We start from the raw sequence: 25849 nt of genomic DNA, 5'->3' as shown, positions 1-25849 counted from the left end.
GAACCAAGAATACAGTGATTTCAATACTATTTTTAAATTTTTTAAAAATATATTTTATTGATGTTTCTGCTGACTTCCATCACCATAGTATCTCTCCTTTCTCCTCTCTAAGAGTTATCTTATATGACGAATACTGGATTGTTGTTTTTGAGAGAGAAAAAAATCAACATAACTGATCAATACATTGAGAAAGTCCAAAAACATGTGCAATGTATAATGTTAACCTGTGTATCTCCCTCTTCCACCAAGGGCCAGGTTGGGGGTATCATTTCATATTTTTTCATTAGAATCCAACTTGATCTTTACAATTTTGTTACATTTGTTTTTGAGTTTGGGATATGCATTGTTCTGTCCGGTTACATTGTTGTAGTTGCTCTGTGTATTGTTTTCTTAGTTCCACTGATTTTACTCTGCATCAGTTCATATGTATCTTCCCATGCTTCCCTGTATTCATCGCATGCATCATTTCTTACAACAAAGGAGTATTCTATTACATTCATGTACCACAATTTGTTTAGCTATTCTTCAGGCATCTGCTCTGTTAATAATCCTTTGCTATCACCAAACATGCTGCTATAAATATCTTGGAGTATATCTTGCAGTTGACTTTTTGAGAAAGAACACTACTAGAATCCTTGTATGAGAAAAATATGGTGCTTAATACCTAAACCAGGGAAAGATAAAACATGCAAAGAACTTTTTTTTCTTATTGATGGCTTCCTTGAGGTGTAAGCCCAGCAATAATGTCACTGGTTCAAAGACTATGAACATTTTAGTCATTTTATGGGCATAATTTTAAATTGCTTTCCAAAAGGGTTGTACCATTTCATAACTCTGCCAACAATGTTTTAGTGTGCCTATCTTCTCACAACACCCAGAACACTGACTGTTCATTTTTGGTCATTTTTGCCAACTTGCAGGGTACGAGGTGAAATAAGGTTATTTTGATCTGCCTCTATCATTATAATGATTTGGAACATTTTTTTCATGTAGTTGCAAATATTTTGCAGTTCTTCTTTTGAGAAATATTTGTTCATATTCTTTGACCATTTATGTATTGGGGAATGGACCCAGATGGCTCAGGAGAAGAAAGCAAGGTTGGTGACCTTGCACAGCCCTCCCTCACTCAAATCAAAGTCAACTGCAAGTCATGTCATCATCTTCATGTCATGGTCCTCTTCGAAAATGAAGGACAAACACAACAATTGGGGAATGGCTATTAACCTCATAGAGTAATTATTTTATATATCTTGGATACTAAACCCTCATGAGAGAAATTTGATACAAAATTTTTTTTTCCCATTAGACCACTTACCTTCTTATCCTAGACACATTAATGTTGTACGTGCAGAAGCTTTTCAGCTTCAAGTATTCATATTTGAATACTTGAATAACAGAGCTATCAGTTTCATTTTTTTTATTTGCCTCTATATTTTGTTTGGTTAAAAATACATATTTTGCCCATAGCTATGAGAGGTATATGATTTTTTTTAATTTTCTAATTTTTTAGTTGTGTGATCTTTAATATTAAGGTTAATATTAATATTAAGGTCAAGTATTCATTTCGGATGTATTGTGGAGTATGGTATAAGGTGTTGATCTAAGCCTCAATTCTACCAGAGTGCTTTCTAGCTTTCTCAACAGTTTTATCAAATAGAGAGTTTCCCTCCAGGTAACTTATGTTTTGTACTTTATCAAACATTGGCTTGTTAAGTTCTATTGTTTCTGAATCTACTTTTAGTCTATTCTGTTGACCTTTCTATTTTTTAACCAATACTAGATGGTTTTGATGACAACTGCTTTATAATAAGTTCGAGGACTGAAAGTGTTATCTCTTCTCTTTTCATTGTTTCTCTCATTGTTCTGGATCTTTTGGGTTTTTTTCCCAAATGAATCTTGTTATAATTTTATCAAAATCTAAAATATCCTCTTAATTGGTATAGCATTAAAAGGATAAATTAATTTTAGTAGTATTGTTGTTTTTATTGTGTTAGCAAGGCCTAGCCATATGCAGTGAATATTCCTCCAGCTTTTTAGGGTGTTCTTTAATCCCTTAAGTAGTGCTTTGCAATTTAATCTATACAAGTCTTTTGTGTGTTTTAGGAGGTTGATCCCCAAATATTCCGTGCATTTTGTAGTTATTCAAAATAAGATTTCCCTATTATTGCTTCTTGCATTTCATTATTATTATATGGAAATGCTGTTGATTTTTGAGAATTTATTTTGTAGCCTGTAACAATTGCTGAAACTTAAGTTTGTAGTGAATGTGATAAGTCAGCGAAGACTTCTCAGGGACCTAAGTCTAAAGTAAAGCAGATATAACGCCTGAGTTTCAATTTATCAAAAATCATATGATATGGGGAAATTTGAGGTTGTGAAGCCATCTTTCGCCCCTCTCCCCAGTTTCACTGATTCCCATTTCCTTATTTCTGAAAATAGGACTGCTTGTTCAGGCTCTTGACCAAAAGGGTAAGAAGGGGGGTTTTGTGGTTTTCTGCTATATTACCTTGCCTCTACTTCTGTAAAATGCTTCCCCTCCTCCAATCTGCTTGGAGGAGGGTGAATTCTGGTCCTTGCAAGAACCGAATAAAGGACTTTCTGTTTATACTTTGAGATGCCTCTGAGTAGTCAATTTGAGTAGGGATCTCGCCATCCCACACAGTTCTTGGGGGCTTGGTCTGGGATCACGTGACTTCCCAGAGAGGCAGTCAGTGCTTTGGTTCAAGGGCAGAAGCCCGTTGAGAGATTTTCTCCAATGGTCCTTGCAACTGAGCACAGGACCTCCCTCTCTGTGAAGTAACAACCTGAAGCAGAGGAACTCAGAAGAAACAGAAAGTACAGGGACTCTAAAACTCTGAAGCTCTGAAGGAACTGAAATGCAGAACGGTTGCTATTTGTGGTTGTCAGTCAGGTTAACTTATGCGTGCATAACCCACAGGTAAGCACTCGTGGGTCTGGGGGTCAGTTTTGAGAGTCTCAGACTCGGGAAGACTGGTGACAGCTTCCAACCAAATTAGTCAACTGCAGACCCCAGGGGAAAGGTGACCCCCACCATGGATGTTCAGGGAACAGTCCAGTGAGTCTTAGATATGAGGTGTCTAGACTTGGAGGTGTCTGCGTGGCAGCCCTCGTGCAAAATGAAGAAGGAGCAATCCAAACCCTGTGCTTCCAAACAGAGTCAGAGCATACCAGTAAATAGTCCCTTGGGAAATAGATTACAAAATTGGAATACCAGTTTGGAGTACCAAAATATAAAGGAAAAGATAAAAAGTAAATGATCAAGTATCATTGTTTTGTATGGGGTGAAAAAGATACCGGAGGAGGCATGATCTGGCCAAAGCATGGATCCTCCGAGAATTCAGTAGCCTGGAGGAAGTCACCTAGGTAGGATGCTTTTGAGTTGATAAAGCAGAACAGAAGTCTTGTGAGGGATGCCCTACAAGCCCACCTAGACTCTGTAGATCAGCACCCAAGAGGATGAGGAAAACAAATTCAAAATTGGGTGAAAAGTATTTGTTCAATGTTTTGTCTGTATGTGTTGTGTGTGAATGAAAGTCTGTGTCTGTGGTTTGTGTCTCTGTCTTCTCTGACACTTTGTGAGGCAACTGGCGGGTAAGAGCAGGAAGGCTGAGGGGAGCTTATCTCCCCCTCTGACTAAAAGAAAGGCAGGCTAACTAGCATCTAATTCATTTCCTGTCTTACCCACAATGAGGCATGAACTGGAAAGCCTTTCCATTTGTTTACGAATGCAGACAAGGCCTGACTCAGAAAAAAAAAGAGGGCAGAAATTTTTCATGCAAATACAGAAGGGTTTGATTATAGAAGATGGTTATCATTATTTCAAGTTAAAATTTGTCCTGAAGGAATAATAAGCAGCATCTGAAAATGCTCTTCCTGTCAGGATTAGGTAGAAAATGATACTATTATCTGGCATTTATGACTGTAAAGGGTATTTGTTAGGTGTAATATTAATTGAATGCAATTGCTGAATAGATTGGAGTTTTAAAAAGGATGTGACAGAAATCTGATAAGTGAAGAAAATACTGATGTTCACTACATAATGGTAGAGTTCACTTTGCTTTAAGCTAGAAGAGGGATTCTAGTGCAGAAAGTTATAGTTAAAGATGTGAAGGAACTAGACAATCTGAGTAATGGGATTGAGACATTTGAGACAAGAGAAAGAAAAATGACAACTTGATTTAATATAGTAAACAGCTCAACCAAATTTAAGCTGACTTTATCGGATCAGGGTAATAAGAGTATGCCTACATGGTAAGGTTATTGTGCAAAGTGATGTGGAGGTGCATTCAGCTGAATGGGGAATGGTTCGTTTAAGTAAACTTAAATAGTTTTAATTTTTAAGTAAATCTAAACGTTGCTCTATTAGAAATTGCATTGTTAACTAAAATTGGTTTTCGCTATGAATCAAGCGTATTTACAAAAGTGCGTAAAAAGGAAGTTTATGGCCACATGTGAAAAGGTTTTAGGTCTTGTAATTGTTGCCAGTTAGGTTCGTGAGGGTTTTGTGACAAATTGTCAATTTTTGTTGTATGAATCTTTTGTACGATTTTGTTGAAAAGCCTACTTATCAAATTTATATTTGTAAGCTAATCTGTTATAATAACTTCAGGTTTTATGAGGGGGTTTGGAAGATAAGGGACAAGATAAGGGAGACCAGGAATTTTAAGACAAAAAGCCTCCTGCCCTCCCCCGCTTTCCTTCTGAAATCCAGTCAGGAGGACTTCTTAAGATCTAATCTGAACTGGAGACGCTCAGAGAAGAGATGTTAACTTTCTGTTGTGAAAGGAGAGGAGTTGGCCCCATCCCCACGCAGGGGCAGCTAAGATTTAGGAGAGTCTAAATGATCATCCAAGTGGTATGGCTCTTCACTTTGTTAAAGTTGTAATCTCTATACAAAATATAAGCTGTATATGGAGTTCCTGAACCAGGAACTCGTTTAAGGTGATAAACTCTAGTGATTGGCTTTTAGGACAAATTTAAAATTTAAGATGTGAGTCCTGGTAAAATTTTTGATTAGTGAAACTTATTATCTAAGGTACAAACCTCAGGGGACAATTGTGTCCTCAGCCTGGGATGGAATCCTTTTGGCTCAGTTTCCCCATTGTTTTCCTTTGAAAAGGAGCACTCCCTTTAAAGTTTCCCACTTATCTATTTTTGAGTCTGGCTAGAAAGTGGAGATGAAACAACAGTATAAATGTGATGTGGTTTAAAGTTGAATTGTATCTTATCCACTGAAGGACTGAAGAAAGAGCCCAGGGTGACCCCAGGCAGCCTAGGGATTCCCAGCATGGTCTTGATGGAAGTGGTCAGTAACCTGGAGATTTGGATTGATAGGATTAAGAGTGGGAAATAGAACAGGGATTTGAGCATAGTGATACAGTGGGCCTCAGGAGAGACAGTTAGCATGGGGAAAACCAAGGAGTTTTCAAAGTGAGGTTTTTCAGGACCTTTTTAGACAAATGGGACTAAAACCCTTTGGAGATAGTGGACAAAGGTCCCAATTTGGGAATAAAATCTTTTATCTGTTACAAAGACCAATTGGGTAAATACTATTGACTGAATTAATTACTGAGATTGAGACTAAATCAGAGACATCTTTGGTTTGGAGAAAAGAATTCCAGTCTAAGTTTCTTAGAGGCAGGTAACCTCTGGTCAAATTTGGAATTGATAGAAAAGTTAAATGTTCCTGTTTGATGTGAATTCATTTTATGAACATAAGTTGAAGTTAGTTTTTGAACTTATCATATGTGTAGCTCATTCTGTTAGATTGAGCAAGGTTAGGAAGGGACAGAGTAGTTTGGGAAACAGATGTGAAGCTATTAGAGCAATAACCTAAGGCTTTAATGGTAAATTTGATTTTAGGATTGTTATTTAATCAGGAACCAGAACAGGTATAGAAAGGCATGTAAGCCATCTAAGACTTACTTTAAAATATGTTCCTTAGCCAATGCGATTATTGGAACCTGGTTATTGGAACTTGCTATTTTCAGATTTTATGGGACTATTAACTGACTGTTCTTATGAGTCTAACTCCAGGTATGGATAGTAAGAAAGGCAGTCTGAGCCTCCAATCCATGATGCCAGTAGGCTTGTGAGATGCTGGTATGAACTGCAAAAAGGTGATCTCATGGGAAGGGTGGGAGAGTGGCTATTCAGCCTGGGCTGAGGTAGGATTCTCCTGACTCAATTTCCCCACTGACACCTGGCAGACTTCAAGCCTGTCTGAATGCCAGTTGACAAGCTGCTCCTGCCGGGAGTTGACATGAAGTTAGGGAGATGTTGTTTCCCCTGAAATGTCCCTACTCTTAGTAGCAATTTCCTGTAATCAAAGGTTTAGCACCAGATCTATTGAATTATAGATTGTTGGTAGGGGAACATCTGAGGTTAAGTCTAAAATTAAGCTATTAAGATTAGGACTTTAGATCAACGATAATAAGTTAGGGTTCCTTAATTCTTAGTAATAGTGTAGGGACAATTAGATCAAGGATTTGTGAAGTTAGCATATATGGTCATTATTATTTTTGTCTCAGTTGGTTAATGTTAAAAGAAAAATGGTTTATGGTCCATATTGTAAATGCTTTAGAAGAAGCATCACATGACCAGAAGTTGGAATTGTTTTATGATGTGATATGTACTGTGTTAAAAATGACTATTTATTGTATTTATGTAAGTACTGGAGCTTGTTATTGACTCCTGATCTTCTCATCTTCCTGATGGGGAAATGTAAAATGTAAAAAACTGGGTTCTAATGTGAATTTCTTAAATAAGACAACTGGCTAAAGTTCCATTTTTGATTTTGTAAGAGTGGTAAGTGTATAAAGCTTAGGAATGGTCATCTAAAATGGTATTAAGGTCAGTTTTGTAGGAGAGTGGACATCTGGATTTCTACAAGAAGATAAAGGAAAGAAGATGCAGAGATGCTGTGCTGAAGACAGCCTGAGGGAGCATCCAGACCAGAAAACTGCATCAGATGATGTTCCTCCCCAGACTGCTGTATGAGATGGAACCCCTGAATGATAATTCATTGATCTGCCTTTGTATTTTGAATCTCTGTATCTGTGTTTATAACAAGGGGACTGCCCCCCTTGTAATTGGTCAATGCTTTGGTCAACTTTGCTCCCTCCCTATATTCATGTAAAGGGGGTTAGATGAAGGGAAGAATTCATGAGGGAAAGAATGTGAGGAGGTATTTATTGATTGGATTTAGGTGTGGAAACAGGAATTTTAAAGATTGCCCATGTTCCCATCCAAACTTGGTCTTCTCCTTTCAATACATCCTGGTGGTCGTGGTTTGGGGGTAGCTGGTGGAAACAAATACTGTGGTTTGTGCTCATTGTATTAAGCGGCATTATTCTTTTACCTGTCTGCCTGCCTCCCATGATGCAATTAATTACTAGAATAGTATCATATCATATCATATCATATCAAAAATGATTACTACCAAGATTAACATGATGATTTTGAATGAACAAGGGTAGATCCCTATGAATGTGGAGGAAGGGGATGAACTAGTGGACAAAGATAATTCCCTGGTTGAGCAAATGTACCAGGAATGGCATGAGAAGTCTTCAAAGGAATAAAAAATAAAAGGAGGGATTGAATGTGATAAGTCAGTGAAGACTTCTCAGGGACCTAAATCTAAAGTAAAGCAGACATAATGCCTGAGTTTCAATTTATCAAAAATCATATGATATGGGGAAACTTGAGGTTGTGAAACCATCTGTTGCCCCTCTCTCCAGTTTTGCTGATTCCCATTTCCTTATTTTTGAAATAGAGACTGCTAGCTCAGGCTGCAGACTTCTATTTCCTTATTTCTGAAAATAGGACTGCTTGTTCAGGCTCTTGACCAAAAGGGTAAGGGGGATTTGTGGTTTTCTGCTATATAACCTTGCATCTACTTCTATAAAATGCTTCCCCTCCTCCAATCTGCTTGGAGAAGGGTGAATTCTGGTCCTTGCAAGAACCGAATAAAGGACTTTCTGTTTATACTTTGAGATGCCTCTGAGTAGTCAGTTTGAGTAGGGGTCTTGCCATCTCAGACAATAGCAACATATCAGCAACAGGGATTATGTCTTCTCTACCTATATTTAATTCCTTTTTTTGTCTTTTTGCTATTGCTAACATTTCCAGTCATATGTCAAAAAATAATGGGGACAATGAGTATCCTTACTCCACTTTTGTATTTATTGGAAAAGGTTCTTGGGTATCCCCATTACATATGATGCTTTTGTTTTTAGATAGATTTTTTTTTTAAGGCATTAAAAAAGTTCCCACTATGCCTACATTTTGTAAGGTTTTTAGCATAAAAGAGTGTTGTACTTCATCAAGGGCTTTTCCTGCATCTATTAAGATAATCATGTGCTTTGGAATATTCTGAGTTTTAATATGATTGTGTTGATTGTTTTCCTAATGTTCAACCACCCTTGCATCCTTTGCATAAATCCAACTTGATCATAATGAATGATTTAGTGGATAAATTGCTGTAATCTGTTTGATAGGATTTTGTTTAAATATCTTGAGTCAATTACATTGGTCTATAATTAATGTAATTAGTTCACAGTAAATAAATAATTGGTTATATTGGTTTATATTTTCTTTGCATGTTTTATCTTTCCCTGGTTTAGATTTCCCTGGTTTCCCTGGTTATTAGCACCATATTTATCTCATAAAAGGATTCTGATAGTGTTCTTTCTTTCTCAATTTTTCAAAACAATTTGTGAAGGGTAATAACGGTCCTTTAAAAGTTTGATAGAATCCTCCTGTGAATTTATCTGGTCCATGGGTTTTTTCTTTGATAGCTACTTTATAGCTACATGTATTTCCTTTTCTGATATTGGATTATTTAAGATCTCTTTCTAGTTTTCTGATAATTTGGGTATTTTATATTTTTAAAAATTTTATATTTTCTGTTTCTTTTGTGCTCTCATTTTTGTTAGAATATAACTGCATGATATGCTCAAATTGTTCTTTTCATTCTTCTGGTGTTTCTGTCATTTCACCTTGCTCATTTGTTATTTTGCTTTGATTTTTACTCTCTTTAAAAAATCAGATTAGCTAAGGGTTTACCCTTTATGTTTTTAGATTGTCCTTTAATCTCTTAAGTAGTGCTCTGTAATTTAATCTATACAAGTCTTTTGTCACTGTGGGAAACAAAAGAAGGAATTCTGTTTCCATAGGATTAAAACTCCTTCCAGCTTTGAGTGATAGCAGAATGTAAGCCAGAGATGGCTAGCTCTAACCAGAGTGGTAACCTAGTAGAAACAGGCTTCTGCTCAGGTTAAAACTCAGAAGCTTGTATGCATGCTTAACAAGCTGTTTGAAATGGAACCTATCAGAGAGGAGAACATGAAGTGAGATGTTCAGGAGACTGCATCTAGCCAATGGAGAGCAAGGAAGGAAATTTGAATTGGAAAGGGCATGAAAAGGTTCACATTGGTCTGAACAATTGTAGCAGTCCATTGGAAACTACCCATTCATTCAGGAAGAATGAACGTAAAAATTAATAAAAGCTTTCCTGATTTCACAAGTATTGTTCTTTGTTTAAAGTAAGCATGTTTCTCACATTATTATATGGAAATGCTATTGATTTTTGAGGATTTATTTTGTATCCTGATGATCTGCAGAACTCCATGTTTCTGAATTGAATTGTTTGATATGATAATGTTTAATATAAAATTTTGGAATAATCTCTTTGTTCTCTCTGAAGCAAACTCAGAGAATGCCTTTCCTATGTCAGCAAAAACCAGCCAAGGCTGACTCTACATTCCTTGGGAGACCTTTGACCTGGGACACTATCTTGAATAACGGGATGTTTTCCATATCTTAGTATTTGTAGACACATACTGTTAATATTTAATATACATTTTAGACTTTAATAAGGGCCAAAGTTTGAATTAAGAAGAGCCTGGACCTAATAGGCTCCTTTGTTTAGAGGATGCCTATTGATGGGCAAATAGGACTTCCTTATCAGACTCTTCTTCTAGCATCCTAGTGTTAAGAGAAAAACAGAAATACCTTGGGGTATGACTTCAGCTTTTGTCAAACTCTGTTAAGATAATAACTTCAAAGGCCTGTTTAGGACAGGATGTCTGTTATCTGGGTGATGGGACCTTTTCCTTATCTTAAATCACAGAGATATGCTACAGAAAGAAGGTGCCCATAGCTTGGGATCATAAAACCCAACTGAGGCCACTTTGTTTGCAGTGTGTTTATCTAAGAGAACTTCTTCCTCATGGCAAAATGTACTTAAGACAGTCAATTTCTGTACCAAGTCAGCCAGTTCTGATCCTGGCTCCATAGCGCTATGTAACTGTTTCCTTTATGGGGAATTGCTTAATTAATTAAATCATAAAATGTATGCATTTAGCCTGTTGCCTTTTCTCTAACCAAGTTTTCAGGTCAACAATACTATGTTATGGCATATTAATGGTAAAGCAAATATAGACATCTTAGGTTGTAATTTCTATTGAACATTGTTTACCCTTTCCTATGTCAGTTATCTGTTTAGGGCAGGAAGTCTGCCACTTACTAGTGGTGGGATTTCCTTATCACCAAGACATATGTTTACCCAGCCTGGAACCGCAAGGCCTGACCAACATTACTTTGTTAATTGTCTTATCTTACTAAATTTATGATTTGTTCAACTAGGAGAGTTCCTTTCTCACAGCAAAATGTACATAAGCCAGAAGATTTCTACACTGGGTAGCCAGAACATTTCTGGCTCCATAATGCATTATGTTACCATTTTCTTTAATAGGGAATTAATTAATTAAATCATAAAATGTATACATTCAGCCTGTTGCCTTTTCTTTAACCAAGTTTTCAGGTCAACAGGTATAAACACTATGTTTTTTGGAGTTTGCAGTTTTGTTTTTTGCTGTTACCCACCTTCCCTCCTCCACCCCGAAGACAACTTTGTGAATTCTTTCAACTGGAATTTAATTTCTTATGTTCAGAAGTTCTAGGCAGTTGTTATTTCCTTCATTATGGTGTTGAGATTTTTTTTTCTTGATGGCTAAACAAGTTGTTGTATATGATTATGATGGAATACTCTTGTGCTAAATGATGAACTAGATGGTTTTAGAAAAACCTGGAGAAACTTATATGAACTGGTTCAAAGTGAAGTGAGCAGAACGAGGAGAAGAGTGTACACAGTAACAGCAATATTGTATGACAGTCAACTATGAATGACTTAAGTTATTGACAGCAATGCAAAGATCCAACATAGTTCTAAAAAGACTTAAGATGAAAAATGCTGTATGCTTCCAGAGAAAGAACTGGAGTCTGAATGCAGATCAAAGTGTACTTTTTGTTAAACTTTATTTTTCTTCTTTTTTTTGTTTGTGTTTTCTTTTTTTTAAAAAAAATTATTTATTTTTAGTTTTCAACATTCATTTCCATGAGATTTTGAGTTCCAAATTTCCTCCCCATCTCTCCCCTTCCCCCACCCCAAGACACTGTGCATTCTGATTATCCCTTTCCCCAATCTGCCCTCTCTTCTATCATACCCCTACCTTCCATTATTCCCATTTTTTTTCTTATAGGGCAAGATAGATTTCTATACCCCTTTACCTGTATTTCTTATTTCCCAGTTGCATGCAAAAACAATTCTCAATATTCATTCCTAAACCTTTGAGTTTCAACTTCTCTCTCTTCCTACCTCCCCACACATCCCCATTGTGAAGGCTATACATGTGTAGCTATGCATAAGTCTTCCATAATAGTCATGTTGTGAAAGACTAACTATATTTCCCTCCATCCTATCCTGTCCCCCATTTATTCTATTCTCTCTTTTGTCCTTGACCCTCCCCAAAAGTGTTTACTTCTAATTACTCCCTCCTCCCATTTGCCCTCCCTTCTATCATCCTCCCCACAGCCCATTTATCCCCTTCTCCCCTACTTTCCTGTAGAGTAAAAGATTTTCATACCAAATTAAGTGTGCATGTTATTCCCTCCTTAAGCCAAATGTGATGAGAGTAAGTTTCATTTTTTCCCTCACCTCTCCCATTTTCTCCTCCATTCAAAAAGCTTTTTCTTGACTCTTTTATGAGAGATAATGTGCCCCATTCCATTTCTCCATTTTTCCTCCCAATATATTTCTTTCTCACCTCTTAATTTTATTTTATTTTTGGATATGATCCCTTCCTATTCAACTCACCCTGTGCTCTCTGTCTATGCGTATATAATCCCTCCAACTACTCAAATACTGAGAAAAATCTCGAGAGTTACAAATATTATCTTTCCATGTAGGAATGTAAACAGTTCAACTTTAGTAAGTCCCTTATGATTTCTCTTTTCTGTTTACCTTTTCACACTTCTCTTGATTCTTGTGTTTGAAAGTCAAGTTTTCTATTGAGCTCTGATCCTCTCATCAAGAATGTTTGAAAGTCCTCTATTTCACTGAATGATCATTTTTTTCCTCTGAAGTATTATACTCAGTTTTGCTGAGTAGGTGATTCTTGGTTTTAATCCTAGTTCCTTTGACTTCTGGAATATCATATTCCAAGTCCTTCAGTCCCTTAATGTAGAAACTGCTAGATCTTGTGTTATCCTGATTGTATTTCCACAATACTCAAATTGTTTCTTTCTGGCTGCTTGCAATATTTTCTCCTTGACCTTGGAACTCTGGAATCTGGCTACAATATTCCTAGGAGTTTCTCTTTTTGGATCTCTTTCAGGAGGTGATCAGTGGATTCTTTCAATATTTATTTTACCCTCTGGTTCTAGAATATCAGGGCAGTTTTCCTTGATAATTTTATGAAAGATAATGTCTAGGCTTTTTTTTTTTTCATTATGGCTTTCAGGTAGCCCCATAATTTTTAAATTGTCTCTTCTGGATCTATTTTCCAGGTCAGTTTTTCTAACGAGTTATTTCACATTGTCTTCAATTTTCTCATTCTTTTGATTTTGTTTTGTAATTTTTTGGTTTCTCATAAAGTCATGAGCTTCCATCTGCTCCATTCTAATTTTTAAAGAACTATTTTCTTCAGTGAGCTTTTGAATCTCCTCTTCCATTTGGCCAATTCTGCTTTTTAAAGCATTTTTCTCCTCATTGGTTTTTTGGACCTTTTTGCCATTTGGGTTAATCTATTTTTAAAGGTGTTATTTTCTTCAGCATTTTTTTGGATCTCCTTTAGCAAGCTGTTGACTTGCTTTTCATGATTTTCTTGCATTACTCTTATTTCTCTTCCTAATTTCTCCTCCACCTCTCTTACTTGATTTTCAAAATCTCTTTTGATCTTTTCCATGGCCTGAGACCATTGCAATTTTATTTTGGAGGTTTTGGATGAAGAAGCCTTGACTTTGATGTCTTCCTCTAATGATATGCTTTGTTTTTCCTCATCCAAAAGGATGGAGGAAAATACCTGTTCACCAAAAAGGTAACCTTCTGTAGTCTTATTTTTTCCCCTTTTTAAGGGATTTTCCCAGCCAATTACTTCACTTTTGAGTCCTTTGTCAAGTGGAGTGTATACTCTAGGGATCTGTAAGTTCTCAGTTCCTCCAAAGTGGTACAATCAAGGGAGAGCAGTTTACTTCTCTCCAGGCCTGTGCTCTGGACTGGGAGCAACCACAAGCTTTTCTGCCCAGGATCTGCAAATAGGGTTCCCTCTCCACAACTGCCTCCAGCTTCACCACACCAGTGCTCCTCCTCACACCAGGGCTGCCACTTTGGGCTGAAATTAAGATCAGCCTCTTGGTTCCCCCAGGGTCTTTAGACCGAGGGCTCCAAAAATGGACACTGTAGCCACCTGGGGCCAGGGCTAGGGGAGGACCCTGCTCCTTTGTCACCCAGGTGAAAGAGCTTTCTCCTTGACCTTTGAAGCTGTCTCTGGCATTTGTAGGTTGAGGAATCTGAGAACTACAGCTGCTACCTGGGATTCCATGCCCTGAAGCCTGCTCCAGTCCTGCCGTAATGCGCGACCAAGGCTGTGCTGTGCTCCATGGGCTGCACTTAGCTCTGAGCCTGGTGCAATAGACCTTTCCTGTCAGTCTTCCAGGATGCCTTGGGCTGGAAATCTCTTTCACTCTGTCATTTTGTGGCTTCTGCTGCTCTAGAATTTGTTTAGAGTCATTTTTCACAGGTATTTTATGGGCTTTGTGGGGAGAGCTACTAGCAGGACCATCCTTCTACTCTGCCATCTTGGCCCTGTCCCCTGGTTTGTGTTTTCTTTTGCAATATGAGTCATATAGGAATGTTTTGCATGACTTCACATGTATAATCTGTATCATATTGTTTGCCCTCTCAAGGAAGGGTGAAGGTGAATAAAAGAGAGAAAAAATTTGGCATTAAAAATTTTTTTAGATTAACATTAAATATTGTTTTTACATGTAATTGCATGAATTATACTTACAAAAAGTCATTTGCTTATATTTTTTAAAAATTGTCCTGTCATGTTCTGGGATACCTATGATTTTTAGTTTGCCTCTACACATCTTATCTTCAAGATCTATATATTTCATTTGCATAGTGAGCATTTAAAAGTTTTTTTTACTTCTCATCTTCTAGATTGTTTTTTACTTTTGTGTATTTGCCCTCCCAATCGAGTCTTCTCTCTTTTGTTTCTTTAGTGAGGCTTGCCATTGAAAATTCAAGTTTTTTTACTCTGCTAATTATTTTTTTTTACTGTGCAAGACATAAATTCTACTTTCATATTTTTTTTAAACTCTTAAAACACTCAGGAGTAGCACATTGTGATTCCATGTTCTCCTCAACTTCCACAAGTCCTCTGTCTCATTAAATGTTGGATTATTTTCTTTCATTCTATAGTACTTACTCACATTAATTAATTTATTAGATCTAGAGATCATTTCCTTCTATTATCATTGTTTTTCCTGTTAATTTATGTTTATATTCAAGCCCTTTGAGATTACTTCTTGAAATCTTTAGTACTTTCAGTTTTCCCCTCCCCTATTCTCTTATTTTCCTTATTTTCTTACTTTCTGACTCCCTCCTTTCCCTCTTATTGTAGTTTTTGTGGGCTGGGTCTCAAAATGTCTCAGTCTCCTCTTCCCACACTGAACACTTCACAGTTCACCAGCCTAGGTCTCTGTCCCAACTGACTCTTGAATGGTCAGAACTGACCCCGGCTGGATCCTGTGTTCTTCCCTCGGGCTTGGTGTAGTGTTACACAACTCCCCACATGTGTAGTGTTCTGTCCTGATGGCCTATCCCACTTCTACTCCTTATTTCTTTGGCCCAGCACTGACAATTCAGAGCTATCAGCAGATCAGAGCTTTGCAGCATTGGTACTTCCATGTTACAGGTGCAGGCAGGCTTTTGCTCCTGAAGCACTGTGACCTTGCTGGCCATCAAAGCCTAAGAAAACTTCCACAACCTAGAAATGGGCTCTCTATGGCACCCAAAAGGGGAGAGGGGATGTAAAGGTGGGTTTTGAAATAAGCCTTTATTGTGTCCTTGGGTCTGTTAATGTGGTATTGCTGCCAGTAGCATGGGAGATGAGGGAGGGATACTGAGAGAGCTCAGGGTCAGTGAGTGTTAGTTCTTGAGTTTGGGGGTTATTGGGATTTTTTTACCCTTGTTTCAGATTCTTATTGTGCCAACAGCTGAAATTGTTCTATCTTTGGTCCAAAATTTCTGTTTCGGGGAGGTCTGTGAGATTGGCAAAAATGTCTAGTTCACTTTTTGGTTGCTCACATGGCTACAATATTATAAAAAAAACAATCTGGAAAGACTTAAGAATTCTGATAAATACAATGACCAATCCAGAGGATGAAGAATGATTTATGCTTCCCACCTCTTGACGGGGAGGTGGGAGGACTCAAGAGGTATAGGATGAGACTTACATTTTCAGACATAGGAATATGTTTATTCATTTTATCTGATTGTTTCCTTGTTAAAATGGAGGGAATTTTTATTTGCTAGGGGAGAGAATTGGAAGAAAAAGGAGGTCAATAATACCATTGCAAATGAAAACAAGGAGAATCTCCATACTATCTATACTATCTTGCTTGGTGATCTCATCAGGTCTCATAGATTAAATTATGTCTATGCAAATAGTTCCTAGATCTCTAGCACTAGTTTCTCTACTGAGCTCCAGGCCTGCATCACCAATGGCCTGTTGTAAATCTTGAACTTCATATCTTATAAGCATCTTCAACTCAACATATCCAAAACAGAACTTACTGTCTTTCCCCAAAACTCTTCCTTCTTCTCAATGAATCATTATCCCAGTCATTTAAGTTGGAAATTTTGGTTACATCCTCAAGTCCTCACTGGTATTTACCCCACAGATATAACATTTTGTCAGAAATGTGTCAAATTCTTCCATAAAAAGATGCAACTTATCTTGCCAAAGAATCAGAAGGATCCTGCTGTCCCATCCAACCTTTGACTGGATCCATGTGAAAGTTCATCAGTGGAGTGTACCACTTACTCCCTTCTACTGAGAAACCATTGCCATCATGGGCCACATGAAAGCTCAGGCCACTCTGTTCAACCTCCCTCCCATGGCTGAAATTCATAGGAAGGAGCAGATCTATAGACTGGCCAAGAAGGGCCTGACTCCCTCATAGATTGGTAGATCATGAAAGATTTCCTATTGTGGACAATGAATGCACTTTGTAACTGGCAACAAAATTTGAGAATCCTGAACTACCAGGGTCTTGCCAATAATCTGCCAATTATTCTGAGAATCTTTATTCCTTGATCAAGAAAACTTAATCACTCATGAGCATGTTCAGAGAAACAGAAGTGAATAGGATTCTACATCCTGTTTGATTTAAAATGAAAACTAAATTGAAGGATTAATCTAGGGTTACAGGATCAAGAACATTCTCCCACCCAGTTGGAAGTATGAATAACCTTTGCTCTGAATATGTAAATTTTTATTTGCCAAAGTAATAAAATCACATGCAACTGAAAAAAAAAAGCCATCAGTGAGATTTGCAGGTCATATGACCCACAAGATGGCAGATTAGTTTATTGAATGGGCTGTGGAGGGAGGAAAGAGGAGGAGTGAACACAGTCAGATCTGAGCTTTAGAAAGATGTCTTTGAAAGTTGAGTGAAGGGAAGAGTTTATGGCCAAACAAGAGACAGAGAGGATCACAGAAAGTGAAATGGATCATTTTGAGAACATGACATTAAAAAAGGTTTTGAATGAGCTAAACTAATGTGAACAAAATTAGAAGAAAACAAGAAACCGAGGCGGGGAATTTTATAGCAATTTCCTCTGATAAAGACCTTGTTTCTCAAACATGTAGGGAAGCCAAATTTATAAAAAAAATACAAACCATTCCCCAATTGATACATGACAAGAGATACCAACAGACAGTTTTTAGAAGAAATCAAAGTTTTCAACAGTTACATGAAAAAATGCTCTCAACCACTACCGATTAGAGAAATACACATCAAAACTACTCTGAGATACTACCTCACACCGATCAGATTGGCTAACTTGATGAAAAAGGTAAATGACAAATGCTGGAGGGAATGCGGAAAAATTGGGACCCTAATGTATTGTTAGTAGAGTTGTGAACTAGTTCAACCATTCTAGAGAACAATTTGGAAGTACATCCAAAGGTTCAAACCGTGCATACCCTCTGACCCAGCAATAACACTACTACGTCTGTATCCCAAAGAGATCAAAGAAGAAGGAAAAGGACCCATATTTACAAAAATAATTATAGCAGGTCTTTTTGTGGAGGCCAAGAATTGGAAATTGAGAGGACGCACATTATTTGGGGGATGGCTGAACAAGTTATGATACATGATTGTGATGGAGTACTGTTGTGCTCTAAGAAATGACGAGGGGGATGGTTTCAGCGATGGGTAACTGGCTAAGCCTGGAGGGTGGGTCAATGGAGGCCTCTCTGTGCCTGTGACTTGTCATTGTCCTAGTCTTCAAGATGCTGCTTCATCACTGGTGCCTCTCTTATGCCTTCTGCCAAGCAAAAATCACTTTCCAAAGAAATGAGGTCTGTGGTACTCATCCTCTCTAACAACTCAAGGCTATTAATTTTTTATTTTTGGCTCTAGAAACATGGAAGGCTGTGAATATGGACTCAAGACTTCAGAGCTCTGAGAAATTTGGCATTACTGCAAAGGACTAAGGGTAGATGAGCTACTGATGTCCTGAAGGACTATGGGAAAGAGCTTTCCCACGGGAAACTTTGCTGTTTCTAGGCAGAAAAATGAAAAAATCACCTGCTCGATTTGGAATAATCAATATAACCTGTTAAGATGTTACTCGTTCCCAAACTCTTCCAATCAAGACTCCATGACTATGGTCTGCATGGCACCTTTGGATTCCTTTGTTTGCCTCATCTGCTGCCTTCATGTGAATTTTTGTTTGTTTGTTTCTCCTAAAAGTATAAAAAGGATTTAGCCCTGCATAATTTGGCCAGAAAACTTCTTGATGTCCCTATGCAACTATGTTTGTGTTTGAAATGCATCCTCCCTTACAGCTGAAGTGATAATAAATACGTTGGGTCAAACTACAAAGTACAGAGAAATAAGCCAATTCTTCAATCCACTTAACTGAGGGGAAATCAGCAGACTAGGAACCTTCCTTAGCCAGGAGTGGTTAGGTGGCAACCAGCTGTGGCAGCAAGCACCCAACAGACCCAGGATAGCTGCTGGCACAGGTTCTTTGATCTGCTTTTCTAAAGGAAAGACAACTTTAAAGGGGTCAACAATCTCACTTTAATTACAGATGAGCAGAAAGAAGTGAGTATGGAAAATAGAAGCAGAGAAATTAGCACAGAGATTCAACAGACAGGGCTCCAACTGTCTGAGCAAAGTAATACAAACACCTACGTATACCAGACCAGAAGAGCGCCAACATTTGAGCAGTTAGAAGGGCTCTTAACAAATGGCAACTCAAGAGTCCCATCCAGGGAATCAAAAGGTCCTTCTAACGAGCAAAGCCCCAAAGCAAAATACCAACTTCCCAGTACACACACACACACACACACACACACACACACACACACACACACACACACACACACACGTATATATTCAACTAATAGGCTCAGAGCCAGAAGGCATCACAACTCATGTGACTCACCACAACTGTGAATTATCCTTTAGATGTTTTCAATGAGCCTGGGAAACTGAACTCCAGAAAAAAAATCCCACTTTACTTATGCTTACACTAGCCTCCCTTCTCCCTTGATGAGTTGTGCCCAACAGCTCTGGCACACTAGCCCTCCCTCACTAGTCTCACATGACTCATGCCTGGCTTATAGGAGATAGTAATAGTGGGGTGGGGGTGGGGCAGCAATTCCCTTGAAAGAATACATTTGCAGGACAGGTAGGTAGCACAGTGGATAGAGCACTGGCTCTGGAGTCAGGAGGAGCTGAGTTCAAATCCAGCCTCAGACACTTTACTAAGTGTGTGACCCTAGGCAAGTTACTTAACCTTGATTACTTCCAAAACCAGGGTAAGGCAGGGAAAGAAAGAATTCATTTGAAACAGTTACTATAAGCAAAACAACCCTTTATAACCAAACCTCTTTGCCAACTGAGTCCAAGAGGCATAAAGGACGGGGCAGAGGATCACAAGGGGGGCACCAGCAGTGCTTCTGCAAGGGATGCGTAGTGACATAGCTGGATCTGAACATCCACTGTCAGGGGGTCTGGCTGGTAATCAGGTTCTTCAAACAACATACTCTCTTTCTTTTTATCTGAGAACAAAAGATAAGCACATCAGTTGTAAATCAAGTGGTCATTCCCTCCCACTGTCTCTGGAACTCACCCTCTAAACACATCTAGGGAAATGGGCATCATATCTTCTTGTTCCAAAAAGTCCATTTGGTCTTTCCCCAATGGGGAGGAAATTAGTGAAAACCATTAACCCAAGTGGATGTATAGCCCAAGGACATGACCAAGTTAAGGATTTCAAAAAATTCAAGGATAGTTGGTTGCTAATAATGCAAGGGACATTAAGTGCAGGGTTCATCCCTACCTTTCTGAGGTTTGCATTGGTCCTTCTCCAAATATCAGTCAGTCAATCAGTCAACAGGCATTTATCAAGCATCTACCAAGCACCAGGCACTCTGCTAAGTACTGGGGATACAAAGGGAGGTAAAAGACAGCCCCTGACCTCAAGGGGCTCACAATCTAATGAAGGAAAACAACATGCAAACACTATATACATCCAAGATATGTACTAATCTTGGAGGGAAACCATTTTAAGGATCCTGGGAAACACTTCTTGTAGAAGGCATCATTTTAGCTGGGCCTTGAAGGAAACCAGGGAATCTAGAAGGCAGAGATGGAGAAGGAGAACATTCCAGGGATGGGGGACAGCCGGTGAGAATTCAGCCCAGAGATGGAGGTCATGTGGAAGGTATGGCAAAGAGACCAGCATCCCTGGACTGTAGAGGATGTGGATATGAGCAAATTGGAAAGGAAGGAAGGGGCTGGATTATACTGGAGTTTACTGGATAGGGAGAGGGGGTGACTTTATCAGGGTGTACTTTAAGAAGGTTAACATTTGGGTGGAGCATGGACTGTAGTGGGGAGAGATTTGTGACACAGAGGCCAGCCAGTAGGCTACTGCAATAGTGCAGGCAGCAGGTGATGAGCACCTATATCAGAGAGGGCAGATAAAGATATTGTGAAGGTAGAATTGGCAGAACTCAGCAACAGATTGGATATAGGGTGGAGAAAGAGGGAGAAGTTGATGACACATGGGTTGTGAGTCTGGGTGAGTGGGAGGGATAGTGGGAAGTTAGAAAGAGGGGGGAACAAGAATGAGTTCCATTGTGGATGTGTTGAGTTTAAGACCTCCATAGGACAATCACTTCAAGATATTCAATCAGCAGCATGAGATACCAGACCAGAGGTCAGGAGAGAGATTTGGGCTGGATAAATAATCTGGAAATTATCAGCAAAGAGAAATCAACTTAATTCCCAGCTGCTGCTGAGATCATCAAGCAAAGTAGTCTAGAGGGAGAAGAGAAAAGGGCCCTGGCCAGGGTCCTGTGGGATGTCCACAGTTGGTAAGCATGACTTGGATGAAGATCCAGGAGACTGAGAAGGAGTGATCACATAGGGAGTAGGAGAACTAGAAGGGAGACATGTCCTGAACCTAGAGATAAGAGAGTACCCAAGAAAAAGAATGTCTTATACAACTTATACAAGTTATCCTCCAACCTTCACTTGAAGGATAAGTGATAAGTGACAAGAAATACTCTAACTCCCCTGAGGATGGCCATTCCTCTTGGAATAACTCACTGCTAAGAAGTTTTTTCATATTTTAAGTAAAAAAAATGTTACCTCTGAAACTTCTATCCATTGTGCCAAGTTCTACTGTTTGGGGCAAAGAACTAGTCCAATCATCCTTCATATGATATCCTTTCAGATACTCAAAAACAAATATCTTGTCTCTCTTAAATCTTCTCTTCTCTAGGATAAACATACTCATTACCTTTAACTGTTCCTTGTTATGTCATAGTCTCTGGAACACAATTTAATTAATAATTTATTTAGGTGATTCCCAGATTTATATATCCAGCCTTAGTCTCTCTCCTGAACTCTAATCTCACATTACCAGCTTTCTATAAGACATTTCAAACAAGATGTTCTATAGAAATCTCAACCTCAACATGTCTAAAGCAAAATTCATTAAGTTAGAAACATGTTTAATATGATTGTGTATAGCCTATATCAGATTTCTTGCCTTCTTGGCGAGGGTGGAGACTGGGAAGGAGAGAAAAAAAAGCTCAAACTCTTATCATTGTGAGTGTTGAAAAATAATAAAGGAAGAAAGAATTCATTATGTTTTCTCCAAAAAAGTCCACCTCTATTCCAAATCTGCACATTCCTAAAGAGTTAACTACTATACTCCCAATCATGCAAGTTTAGAACATGGTGTCATCCTCAACTCCTCACTCTCACTGACACAAAACATGTCAAATGTCATTTCTACCTTCATAACATACTAATATTTATCTTCCCTCAAGAATAAGCTGTTTGGCATTTAAAACTCCTTAAAACCTGGCCTCGTTCTCCTTTCCAGCCTCATACTTTCCTCCTCTCTCTATACCCAATGGTTCTTCTATATCAATGCGCCATCTATGATGTGCCATCTTCCATTTCAGCGTCCATGCCTTGGTTATTCCCTACACCTTCATCCTCACCTCTATCACTTAATTTCATTTTTTTTTTAAAGCTAAGATCCCATCCTATTCAATTCACCCTGCGCTGTGTGTGTGTGTGTGTGTGTGTATGTATGTGTATGTGTGTAATCCCACCAACTACCCAGATACTGAAAAAAGTTTCAAGCTCAAATATTGTCTTTCCATGTAGGAATGTAAACAGTTCAACTTTAGTAAGTCCCTTATGGTTTCTCTTTGCTGTTTTTCTTTTCATGCTTCTCTTGATTCTTGTGTTTGAAGGTCAAATTTTCTTTTCAGCTCTGGCCTTTTCATCAAGAATGCTTGAAAGTCCTCTATTTCATTGAAAGACCATTTTTTCCCCTGAAGTATTATACTCAATTTTGCTGGGTAGGTGATTCTTGGTTTTAGTCCTACTTCTTTTGCCCTCTGGAATATCCTATTCCATGCCCTTCGATCCCTTAATGTAGAAGCTGCCAGATCTTGTGTTAACATGATTGTATTTCCACAATACTTGAATTGTTTCTTTCTAGCTGCTTGCAATATTTTTTCCTTGACCTGGGAACTCTGGAATTTGGCCACAATGTTCCTAGGAGTTTCTCTTTTTGGATCTTTTTCACGTGGTGATCGGTGGATTCTTTCAATATTTATTTTGCCCCCTGGTTCTAGAATATCAGGGCAGTTTTCCTTGATAATTTCATGAAAGATGATGTCTAGGCTCTTTTTTTTGATCATGGCTTTCAGGTAGTCCCATAATTTTTAAATTGTCTCTTCTGGATCTATTTTCCAGGTCAGTTGTTTTTCCAATGAGATATTTCACATTATCTTCCATTTTTTCATTCTTTTGGTTTTGTTTTGTGATTTCTTGGTTTCTCATAAAATCAGTAGCCTCCATCTGTTCCATTCTAATTTTTAAAGAACTATTTTCTTCAGTGAGCTTTTGAACCTCCTTTTCCATTTGTCTAATTCTGCTTTTGAAAGCATTCTTCTCCTCATTGGCTTTTTGAACCTCTTTTGCCAATTGAGTTAGCCTATTTTTAAAGGTATTTTCTTCAGCATTTTTTGGGGTCTCCTTTAGCAAGGTGTTGACCCACTTTTCATGCTTTTCTTGCATCTCTCTCATTTCTCTTCCCAGTTTTTCCTCCACCTCTCTTACTTGATTTTCAAAATCCTTTTTGAGCTCTTCCATGGCCTGACACCATCGAATATTTATTTTGGATGTTTGGAATACAGAAGCCTTGACTTTTATGTCTTTCCCTGATGGTAAGCATTGTTCTTCCTCATCTGAAAGGAGGGGAAGAGATATCTGTTCACCAAGAAAGTAACCTTCTATGGTCTTATTTTTTTTCCCTTTTTTGGGCATTTTCTCAACCAGTTACTTGAATTTTGGGTCCTTTGTCAAGAGTAGGGTATACTCTAGGGACCTGTAAGATCTCAGTTCCTCCAAGGTGGCACAATCAAGCATGTACTGGTGCAGGGAAGGATTTTTGTGCCATAAATCTTAGCAGAGATTCCTCTCCACAGGCATCTGACCTCCAGTTCCACCAAGCTAGCACTGGGGGTGGGGTGGGATTCAGTCAAGCTGTGGGGGCAGGGCCACCATTCAGTGCAAGACAAAGACCAGCTCCCTCAGTGCCCCCAGGGGTTTTTACGATCCAGCAATGGTCTCTGGCTGCTATAGGGGCTGCCTTGAGATCCACTTCTGCCTGCCCAATGTGGCCTCTGCAGCTGTGGGAAGGCCCTTCTCCCTTCCTGGCCTGCTGAAAAAAACCTGGTCACTGACCTTTGGCACCTGTGTGTTGAGGGATCTTTGAACCTGCTGCTGCTGCTGCTGCTGTGACTGGAGATTCTGACCCCAAGAGGGCTGTTCTCGAGCCGCGCGGCCAAAGCTGGGCTGGGCTCCACGCTCCGCTCTGTGTCTGGTGCAACCAACCTTTCCTGTGGGCCTTTCAGTTCACCCTGGGCTGGAAATCTCCTCCATTCTGTTGTTCTCCACTTCTGCTGCTCCAAAATTTGTTGAGAATCCCTCTCTACAGGTATTTTATGGACTATGTAGGGAGAGCCTGCATTTTTTTTTTGTCTTTCTACTCCGCCATCTTGTCTCCGCCCCCTCACCTCTATCACTTAGAATGTCCAGCTTCCTTCAAGACTCAATTCAAATACCAACCTTGTCATTGGGTAATGTAAACAACTGGGAAGATTAGGATGCATATGGACTACAACACATTAGACAGGAGAACTAAAGGAGGCTAGAATCTGCATGTCTTGGCTTTAAGACACCCTGAACTTAGGCTTGAGGAACCAGTAGCTCTCAATGTTGGCACTATGTAGCAGGTACTATCAGATCTCTATGGCAGAGGAAGATAAGGAAAAGACTTGGGATGCTGGTTACAGAGCTGAAAGGAACCTTATCTAGTCTGCTGGTGTCAAACTCAAATAGAAACAGAACCCCTCAGGCCACATGTTGACTTAGAAAACCACAGATTTACATCATCTATGTTGTATTGTATCTTCATCTATTTTATTCAACATTTCCCAATACATTTTAATCTGGTTCTGGCCTGCACTCAGGATTTTGGGATCCTGAATTCTGATCTAATCTGATATTCTCATTTTGTAGATAAGGAAACACAAGACTAGAGAGATCAATCCAAGACCACAAAAGTGGTAAGCTTTAGAGGTGAGGTCCACTTAGTTTTCTACCCATTTAAAACAGATGTCCTCTATAAAGTAGATAGAGAACTGACTAGAACTGGGAAGCCCTGATTCAAGGCACAGTTTTGACACATGCTAGTTGCATGACCATGGACAACTGACTTAACCTCTAAGTAGACCGGACAACTCTCTAAGACTGGATGTGGCATGAATAGAGGGCGTTTCCTGAACAAGAGCTCCCTACATCAAGAAATAGTAAACAAGGTCCAGTAAAACAAAAACAACAAAAAACCCTACTTCACAAAGGTCCTGCTCCAATGCCTCACTGTCCTGCTGCAGTCTTTTGACAGTTATGCAAGGGCAGAGTAAAACCTGGCAGGTGTTAATATGCTAGAAATCCTCTGAGTTTGGTCTTAGCAAAAGATCTGCAAAGATTTTGATAACCAACTCTTTTCAGCCTCCAGGATAACAGAGTTACTTTCCCTCTAATATTTAGAGTTCTAGGTGGTGCAATGGATAGAGCACCAGGAATGAAGTCAAGAAGACCCAAGTTCAAACTCTGCCTCAGACACTTACACTGTGGGCAAGTCACTTCACCTCTGATTTCCTCCTCTGTAAAATGGCACTTACCTCCCAGGGTTGAAGTGAAGCTCAAATAAGACATTTGGAAACTGCTTAGCATACAGTGCCTGGAGTTATATGAATGTTTATTCCTTTCCTTTCCCTGTTACCACAGTCCTGGATATTGTTATAAAGTGAAAATGACACTGACAAAAGCAAAGAGGGGGAAAGCAGTCAAATTAGACCAAGTATATACAGAGGAGACATATGCTGGAGATCACATCATTTTAAGGGTGTTGAGAGAATGTTTCAAGGTATCTCTAAGGAGGAAAAGATACCAAAAATGGGGGTGAGAATGTGGCAGAATTCAGACCTAATGACTGAAAAAAGGGCAGGGGGAAGGTGGCAACCAGTCCCATCCAAGAGTGCTGAAGCAGGTGAACCCTGGACCTGACATAAACTTTCAATTTAGAATATAAGGTTGAAAATACAAATAAACAGAAGAAGATACCAATGATAAAGAAATT

General features: G+C 38.8%; 1 protein-coding gene across 4 annotated transcripts in view; it reads right to left on the bottom strand.

Moving 5' to 3' along the window:
- Window positions 1–12099: 12099 nt before the first annotated feature.
- The window catches only part of LRRC43 (leucine rich repeat containing 43), a 62774-nt gene continuing 49024 nt past the window's right edge, over window positions 12100–25849 (bottom strand). For 2 of the 4 annotated variants that reach the window (XM_072600560.1, XM_072600558.1), the window contains exon 12: window positions 12100–19670. In XM_072600560.1, the coding sequence (XP_072456661.1) occupies window positions 19543–19670 (128 nt within the window). In that variant the 3' untranslated portion in view covers window positions 12100–19542. Of the gene's footprint in view, window positions 19671–19948; window positions 20053–25849 lie in introns of those variants that run through there. The other 2 variants (XR_011965397.1, XM_072600559.1) reach the window with 2 other exon arrangements.

This window comes from Notamacropus eugenii, chromosome 4, assembly GCF_028372415.1.
Source record: "Notamacropus eugenii isolate mMacEug1 chromosome 4, mMacEug1.pri_v2, whole genome shotgun sequence".
In the NCBI taxonomy this organism is placed as follows: Eukaryota; Metazoa; Chordata; class Mammalia; order Diprotodontia; family Macropodidae; genus Notamacropus; species Notamacropus eugenii.
Note: the sequence above shows the minus strand (reverse complement) of the source record. Positions and strands in the feature narration are given on the sequence as shown.